Source organism: Gopherus flavomarginatus, chromosome 23 (assembly GCF_025201925.1).
Source record: "Gopherus flavomarginatus isolate rGopFla2 chromosome 23, rGopFla2.mat.asm, whole genome shotgun sequence".
In the NCBI taxonomy this organism is placed as follows: domain Eukaryota; kingdom Metazoa; phylum Chordata; order Testudines; family Testudinidae; genus Gopherus; species Gopherus flavomarginatus.
In genome coordinates this window covers 1001646-1010485 of record NC_066639.1, presented here as the reverse complement: position 1 = coordinate 1010485, position 8840 = coordinate 1001646, and the positions used below count along the sequence as shown (strand labels likewise).

Below are 8840 nucleotides of genomic sequence, written 5' to 3'. Positions count from 1 at the left end.
AGACACAATTGTACGTTCTGTGCTGGGCTGTTGACAAAGTGAATCGTTTTTAAAATCAAACTTTTAACTTCTCAGCAGCCTTTTTCCGTCTTCACCTCTCTGCCCATTTGGCTGATTAGCCATGGAAATGTTTCCCCGGTCAGTGGGTGTGTGGACAATGAAATCGATGTTTCCTGGAAACAAGAATCTCACCCTTTGAAACCAGCTCAGATGCTGTCTAAGCCTCTACCTTTCCCAAAGTCTGGCTGCATGGGAGGCCAACCCCCATTCCATCCCCATGTGCCCCCCTGCCTCTCGCTTCCTCCCCCACAGGAGCCCAAAGCGCCAGACGGCCAGGGACGAGGGCTGCGGCCCCAGCTCCCATGTCCCACAGCGCGGCCACAGCCTCAGAGTCCCTGCAGGAGGGGAGCTGGCCTGGGACTGGGCCATGGTAGGCTGTCTGGGGAGGCATCACCTCCCCTTGCCTATGATCCCCACTGCCCATGTCTGGCTCAATTATCTGTATTCCTGCCTCAGTTTCCCCTGAGCTGTGCTCTAGCAGCTGTGTGTTAGGGGCTGGGCACATTGGCGGGGGGCTGGGACCATTTCTCACCTGTTCTGGCTGGGACAGTCTTGGAGCTGCCTCTGTCCTGGGCCCTGAGGCTGAGTAGAGGAGTCGCTGCAGTTCCTCGTTTCTCGCTTGTTTGCAGAAACTTCGGCTCCCTGCTCCCCCGGCTGGGCCTGCTCCCGCCCCAGCAGCTCAGCCCCAGCCGGAAGGTGGCAGGAGCTTTTGGTGAGGAGGGGGCAGAGGAGGCAGGTGCCAGCTTTGAAACCCAGCGGGAACCTCCCTTCCCCGAGGGCACCATCCCCTCCCCGGCCGGGGAGCAGAGAGGGAAGTGCAGCATTGGGGAAACGCCACCCAAGCCCAGAGTATTGGGTGGGGCAGCCCCCAGCCCAGGGAGTAGGGAGAGGAGCAGCGTCCCCCCAATCCATGGAGCCGTCAGCAGAGCCCAGCCCTGCCTGTGGGAAAGGCCGGATGCCGGGGACGAGCCATGGGGGTAAAGGCCAGGCCTGGGCCTGCTCTGTCGGCTACCGGGTTCAAAGGGGGGGGGGGGCTGAGGGTTGAGCATCCAGGGGCTGAGCGGCATTTGGGGGGGATCATAGGGAGGGGTGGTGGGACAGGATGGTCACTGGGACCTGGTGTTCAGGGGAAGGGAGCTGTGAGGGGCGGGGGGTTGTGGGAGCAAAGAGGGGGTTGGGAGAAGGGAATTATTAGGAGGGTCACTGGGGATCAATTGGGCAGGTCAAGCTGCAGCCAGGAGAGGGGGTGCTAAGGGCTGAGCTGTGCCCCTGGTCCCACTAGTGGGGTGCGGTTGGGGGGGTGCATGTGGCTCCCCCAGCGAGGTGCACCTTGCTCCCAGCTGGTGAAAGGTGAGGGGCACAGAGATTTCTGAGCTGGGGGGGTGAAGGCTGGGGGGTCCCATGTCGTTTCACCAACCAGAACCATTTACAAATGGTGAATAACGTCCACCCGGCCCCTTGTGCTGGTGTAACTGCCTGGGTGTCAGCAGTGTGAGCCCCCCCACCCCCCCAAGCCACATCAGTGACGCTGGGGTCAGGGCTCGTGGGCTCCGTGCTGCAGCGGTGGGAGACACTTCCCCCAGCTGCCGCCCTTGGCAGAGGTGGTTGGACGTGTGGACAGGGCCTTAGTGAGTGCCCAGCTCCTCCCTCTCCCTCCCACACGGCGGGTGGCGTCGGTTTGTTGCCAGCGAGAGCAGCCCCAGCCCCCCACACCTTCTGAGCCAGGCCCCACTCAGCTCTGCCGGGAAATGCCCCAGGATGCTGCCACTCAGAGTGACCTGATCTCCCTTCTCCCCGTCACTGAGCCGGCGTGGGAGATTTGTGAGGGCGCCAGGCTGACCCGGCGTGGGAGATTTGTGAGACCTCCAAGCTGACCCGGTGTGGGAGATTTGTGAGAGCACCAGGCCGACCCAGTGTGGGAGATTTATGAGACCTCCAAGCTGACCCGGTGTGGGAGATTTGTGAGGGCACCAGGCTGACCCGGCGTGGGAGATTTGTGAGGGCGCCAGGCCGACCCGGCGTGGGAGATTTGTGAGAGCGCCAGGCCGACCCGGTGTGGGAGATTTGTGAGACCTCCAAGCTGACCCGGCGTGGGAGATTTGTGAGGGCGCCAGGCCGACCCGGCATGGGAGATTTGTGAGAGCACCAGGCCTACCCGGCATGGGAGATTTGTGAGGCCACCAAGCCGACCCAGCGTGGGAGATTTCTGAGGCCGCCAGGCCGATCCGGTGTGGGAGATTTCTGAGAGCGCCAGGCAGTGCCAGATGTCTCAGAAATGGGGAATGAAACATCCAGAGACAGTGACGACTCAACAAGGGGACGATGGGCCCTCTTTGGGGTGCAGACAATAGAGAGATCTGATCCCCTGAGTGGGAGCCGTCATCCCAGACAGTCACCTGCCAGGGGCCCAGCGACTCCTGCTCATTCCCCATCTGATCCCAGGAGGGGCCCGCGTCTGTTGCCAGCTCTGATCTCTCCCGACTGGGGGCTCAGGGGCATGGGGAATATTGCTGAAGAGACTCTGGACGTCAGATAGTTAATTCTCCAGCTGGTGCTTGTCCACACACCGCTTAGGTTGAATGGGAAATCTGGATTCTGGCTGAGAGCAGGAGGAGTGAGAGAACGCTGCCGCAGTCCCCCCGCCTGGCCGGTGCCCCTCACTCCTGATCTGCAGCCCCCCTAGCCCTGCCAGTGCCCCTCATTCCTGACTCAAAACCCCCCAGCAGTGCCGGTGCCCCTCACTCCCGACTCGCAGCCCGCCCAGCCCAGCCTGTGCCCCTCACTTCCGACCCACAGCCCCCCCCAAGCCCAGCCAGTGCCCCTCACTCCTGACCCGCAGCCCCCCTCCAGCTCTCCCAGTGCCCCTCACTCCCGACCCGCAGCCTCCCTCCAGCTCTCCTGGTGCCCCTCACTACCAACCCGCAGCCCCCTGCTAGCCTGGCCCTGCTGGTGCCCCTCACTCCCGAACCGCAGCCCCCCCAGCTCTGCCGGTGCTCTGCTCCCCCCCACCAGTCCTGCTGGTGCCCCTCACTCCCAACCCACAGCTCCCACACCTGCCTGTGGACCCCCAGCCCCTAGCAGCCCAGACCTGGGCTCCCCCAGCCCTGCTGGTGAGGGGAACCGGCAGGGCTGGGGGGGCTGCAGGTCGGGAGTAAGGGGCACTGACTAGGTTGGGGGGCTGCAGGTCAGGAGTGAGGGGCACTGGCAGAGCTGTGGGGGCTGCAGGTCGGGAATGAGGGGCACCAGCCGGGCTGTGGGGTTTCAGGTCAGGAGTGAGGAGCACTGGCAGAGCTGAGGGGGCTGCAAGTCGGGAATGAGGGGCACCAGCTGGGCTGTGGAGGCTGCAGGTCGGGAGTGAGGGGCACCAGCCTGGCTAGGGGGTTTTGGGTCGGGAGTGAGGAGCACTGGCAGGGCTGGGGAGGGGTGCAGGGGGGGCTGCAGGTCAGGAGTGAGATGCACCGGCTGGGCTGGGGGGGCTGCGGATTGGGAGTGAGGGGCACCAGGTGGGCTGGGAGGGGCTGTAGGTCGGGAGTGAGGAGCACTGGCAGAGCTGGGGGGGGCTGTGGGTTGAGAGTGAGGGGCACCAGGTGGGCTGGGGGGGCTGCAGGTCGGGAGTGACGGGCACCGGCCGGGCTGGGGGCTGCAGGTCGGGAGTGAGGGGCACCCGCTCTGCCCGCTCTCTCTGGCTGGGGGTCAGGGCCGGGCTGTGGGGCTGGGAAGTCCCGCCCGCCCAGCGCTGCCGCCCGGCCGGGTTTGTGCGACACAGGAAGGGGCTGGAGGAAGCAGCCGGAGCACAAAGCCCGGAGCAGCTGCTGCTCCCCCCATGGGATCCGTGCTGGGGGAGGAGGGAGCCCGGCATTAACCCCTCCGTGCCCGGCCGGGGGGACTTTCCCCAGCCCGGACCAGCCCCGGGCTGCAGGTAATGGACAGAGACCGTGGGAAAGTGCTGGGGGCGGGCCGGAACCACCCCCCCTTTGCCTGTCGCGGGGAGGGACAGACCGTGTGAACGGGGGGCAGATGGGCCAGAGACCGGGCCCCAGTGGGGTTCCCCTGGGTGTGTCTGGGGGTGCAGGGGCTGGGAAGGGGGTGGGAACAGACCGTGTGAAGGGGGGGATGGACCTGGCTCTGGGGAGGCAGGAGATCGCAGGGGAGGGGGGCAGGGGGGTTTCTCTCTGGTTTTGTCACTTCAGTCTCAAATATCGATCCCAAACTTCCCTATTCTCCGTCACCATCACATGGGGGGTAAAATGCACGTGGCCTGTGCCTCTTTCCCCTGCAATGATCGGCCCGTCTCTGTCCCCGGCCTCGGGGGTTGCCCCATTGTCTCCCTTAATTCTCAAAGTTCGGCTTAAAAATCTCCTCGGCTTTGGGTTATCTCCCCCGCCCGTCTTCCCTGCAGCCAATTGTCCTTTCTTTCTAAAGTTGCTTCCCCTGGATGGGTCGGCAGCGGGAGGGGGCGCAGCCTGGGCGAGCCCTGAGATGCGGCTGGCTCTGGGGTGGGGCCGGGGTGGCAGGTCTCTGCCAGCAACAGGGCCTGGGAGGCGCAGAGCAGTGGAAGGCAGGAGCAAGTGTCACCAGTGGAGTAACCAGGCCCAGCTGTTGCCTTCCCATCTGCCCAGTGCCAGACCTCCACGCCACCAGGTGCCAGTGCCCCCTCCCCGGCAGCCTTCCCGACCCACCCCAGCCTCGCTCTCTTAGAGCAGCTCCTCAGAGGGCTGCCCGCGGGAATGGTGGTGGTGGAGGAGAATCCGTCCCCGTCTGTGCGTTTATTGAACATTCACGTACAGACTGTCTCACTTTTCCCTCTGCCTCTTGAATCTCCCTCCGATCCCGGTGGCTTTTCTCTTACATTTTCAAATATTTTCTTTCCAATTCTTACAGATTTACCATATATGAACCTACCACCACCTCCATAAAATTTGCCCCGGATTATCTCTAGTTATCTATGACTAAGTGAATAGGCCCAGAGTTTCTTCCCTTTCTCTCTCATTATAAAATGTTCACATCGAATATCCTCGGGTTTTGTTTGTCTCAGATTCTCGGCTATTGAGCCAAAACCCTTCCCTGTGCTGCTCCTTTTTTCCACATATAAAATATTCATGAGAATTTCACTCAAACTTTACTGCTGCCTAGTATCAATTATTGAGATAAAACTCCTCACACTTTCCTCTCTCGTTTGGGAAAATTGATGGGAAAATCCTAAAATTTCCCCCATCTCTCGTTAAGTAGTGAACTCTGGTATCAATTCTCAGATTTTGCCATTTTCTATAGTTATCAAATATCGATTGAAAATCCTCTCCACGGAGATGTCCCCATGAGTTGTCTGGAGGGAACCTGTTGCCCCAAATAAATTTCCAGATTGGAAGTTGGGGGAGGGTAGATTCCCTCAGAGTTCAACTTTCCCCTGTGATTTGAGAATCATCCATCTCACCCTTTATAGCCATTAAGTTTTTTTACTGGTGAAAGTGACTCGCCCCATATATAAAACTTTTTTGTCTGATATATTTGAAGAAGCCGTTGTCTCTCACATTGCTTGCCAGGGGTAACGCATTCCTTGGCTTTCCTGATTTCCATCCCTACATGCTCGTGCTAGTCCCATGTAGACTTCCTTGGTGACATGCCCCTCCTCCCCTACCCTATGTGTATCCCCTTTGGTGTTTTAGAGAGCTAGAAATCTCCTTGTGCAGCCACATTGGCCTCCTGTGGCTCTTCTTATCTTTCCTCTGCATCGGAATAGCTTGATGCTGAGCCTCTAATATTACATCTTTTAAGAACGATCAGCCTCCTTCAACTCCTTTTCCCCTGGTCTTTCCTGCTGTGTCTCTGACTTGGTTGAAATCTGCCTTTCTGAAGTCCAGTGTCCTTGTTTTGCGCTGGTCTCGTGTCCACCTTTCCATAGGATCCTGAATTCTGTCAGATCATGACCCCTTCCTCTCAAGTTCCTGACCACCTTCACACTTCCAGCTAATTCATCCCTGTGGCTCAAAACCAGATCCCAAATGGTTGACCCTCTAAGTGTTCCCTGAGTCAGATAGTTGTCCCCTACACACACACACACACACAATTTGCAGGACGAATTATGAATTCACCTGTTTTCTTTCCCTCGAGTGGGGTTTCCAGTTTCCAAAACTGTGCTCACCCCAGCTAGAATGAGAGGAAGAGCCGTGGGTCCCACATTTCCGAATCCAGAAGGAAGAGAGATCGTGAAAGTTGACTACATGAGTGAGGAATCATTCATCCAAGTCAAAAACTGTCAGTGTCTGAAGGAAACTGTTGGGATTCCCTACATGGACCTTGGGAGCTCTCAACATTCAGGATTGTTCCCAGCAGGTGCTGGATCCTCAGGGCAGATTTCACTCCTACTCACCCTGACTGACACCGGGCAATGGCTCCCTTCTGATCTCTCTTCCCACCGAGTATTTTGATGGGTTATGGAGGCAGAACTGCTCCCTCCTCTCTCCCCTGTGGGGAAGTGTTTGAGGATTTTGGTTCCTGATTTCCGTCCCATGTCTCCAGGTATTACTTTTCCATTCCTGTTTCTGAGGTTTCTGTTTCTTTTCCCCACTAGGTGTTGAGATGGAAAGTGAGACCGAGCAGCAGACTCCTCAGGAGGGAGATGCTGAGTCAGTGGAAACGCAGGGGGTATCACTGCAAAAATCCAAAGGGAAGGAGCCCGTGAGTCATGACCAGGGAAATGGCTGTGAGAAACAGCTTAGACCAGAGAGGCAGAAGGGAAACAAGCCAGGGAAGAGAGTGGGTAAATCCGTCAATTGTTGGGAAACGCACAAAGACCTCAATGAAACCCCAGCCCGGCTGAGAATCTTCACGGAAGAGAGAAAAAACACATGTATCAAGTGTGGGAAAAACTTCAGTAAACGTTCAGGCCTTATTAACCATGAGAGAATCCACACAGGGGAGAGACCCTATGAATGCCGTGAGTGTGGGAAAAACTTCCCTCGGAGCTCAGCCCTCATCATACATCAGAGAATGCACACGGGAGAGCGACCCTACGAATGCTGTGAGTGCGAGAAAACCTTCAGTAACCACTCAGACCTCATTCGACACCAGAGGACTCACACAGGGGAGCGGCCCTATGAATGCAGTGAGTGTCGGAAAACCTTCAGTTACCGCTTGGCCCTTACTGAACATCAACGAATCCACACGGGGGAAAGACCCTACGAATGCTGTGAGTGCGGGAAAAGCTTCAGTTACCGCTCAGATCTTATTAGACATCAGAAAACCCACACGGGAGAGAGACCGTACGAATGCTGCGAGTGCGGGAAAAACTTCACTGACAGATCAGCCCTTATTAACCACCAGAGAATTCATGTGGGAGAGAGACCCTACGCATGCTGCGAGTGCGGGAAAAGCTTCAGTTACCGCTCAGACCTCACTACACATCAGCGAACCCACACCGGAGAGCGACCCTACGCATGCAGTGAGTGCGGGAAAACCTTCAGGCAGAGCTCACACCGCATTCGACATCAGAAAATCCACACGGGCGAGAGACCCTATAAATGCTGTGAGTGCGGGAAAAGCTTTGCTGACAGCTCAGTCCTTATTACGCATCAGAGGATCCACACGGGTGAGAGACCCTATAAATGCTGCGAGTGCGGGAAAACCTTTGCTGACAGCTCAGCCCTCATTAGACATCAGCGGATCCATACAGACGAGAGACCCTATAAATGCTGCGAGTGCGGGAAAGGTTTCCATCAGAGCTCAACCCTAACTAGCCATCAGAGAATCTGCAAAGGCGAGAAACACCCTGAAAACCTTGGCTAGGGCCAACAAAAGATATTTTTTTCATAATTCCCATTTGGCACCATTTGAGTCACTGTGGCCCCACAGCTGTCCCAGGTGATTTGCCTGCTTTTGCCTTTTGCAGTTCAACCTTTGGGGTTAATGCCATGGTCCTTTCTTTCAGCCTTCTTTTCCTAAGAATAAGCCCCTTCGTTTTCAGTTTAAACCGAATTTTAACCGAACAAATCCCAGGTTCTACAAAAAGTATTATTCTTTTCTGTCTTTTCCGATTTTCCCCCTACTTTTGTAGCATTCGGATATATAAAACTAACTTGTTTTATTAGGAAAATACAAGACATGGTATGAGCGAGACGTATTACGATAGTATGAGTGTGTGTGTATACACAAAGCTGCCCGTTGAAGGAAAGCTCTGTATTCGTCTAGGAGAGACATGCACTAAACAACCAGCGCACACAAGCTCTGATGTACGTGCACATCTGACCGTACTGGTGAATCTCACGCCCATCACCTTCCCATGCCAAGCTGTTAGCAGGTAACGGTTTAAAGATCTGGCATGCTACAATGGGAAGGCAATGAAAATCCGCCTCAGAATACATTTCAGGAAAATTAAATAAAATAAAAACCAAAACCAAAGGGCCTGTGAGTCATGGGAGTGTGTGTACCTTCTCCCGTCAATCCCAGGGAGGAGACAGAGGGGTAATCTTGACTAGCTAAAATCATCTCCTCTCTGCTTTTCCATGGAGTTAGCTCGCTCGAGTTCGCTGGCCTCATGTAGAAACACAACTCTTCTTGCCGTGAAGAAAGAGCCCTTTTTATAGCACCCAGGATTATGGAGCACGTTTCCTCCTGGCCTGACCTAACCTCCATCATTTTCTTAGTCTAACCAAACTGACCTGGCACACATATTTCTACTCTTCCTCGCGCTGCAAAACAGTCGCTAGCGTCAGCACGTTCCCCCTTTGGGGGGAGAATTGTCTCTTTCCCAGTTCTCACGTTGTCCTGTTGGTTGCTAAACAGCT

The 8840-nt window shown here is 56.4% G+C and overlaps 1 protein-coding gene across 1 annotated transcript; it reads left to right on the top strand.

Annotated features, from left to right (window-relative positions):
* The first annotated feature begins 3838 nt into the window (after positions 1–3838).
* LOC127039412 (zinc finger protein 436-like) lies at positions 3839–8418 on the top strand. Its single transcript, XM_050933153.1, has 2 exons — positions 3839–3979; positions 6629–8418. The coding sequence occupies exon 2, from the start codon at positions 6637–6639 to the stop codon at positions 7840–7842; it is 1206 nt and encodes a 401-aa protein (XP_050789110.1). The 5' UTR covers positions 3839–3979; positions 6629–6636; the 3' UTR covers positions 7843–8418.
* Positions 8419–8840: the final 422 nt, after the last annotated feature.

Coding starts and splice junctions, on each gene's coding strand:
- LOC127039412 (XM_050933153.1), top strand. CDS start 6,637: ATGGAAAGTGAGACCGAGCAGCAGACTCCTCAGGAGGGAGATGCTGAG.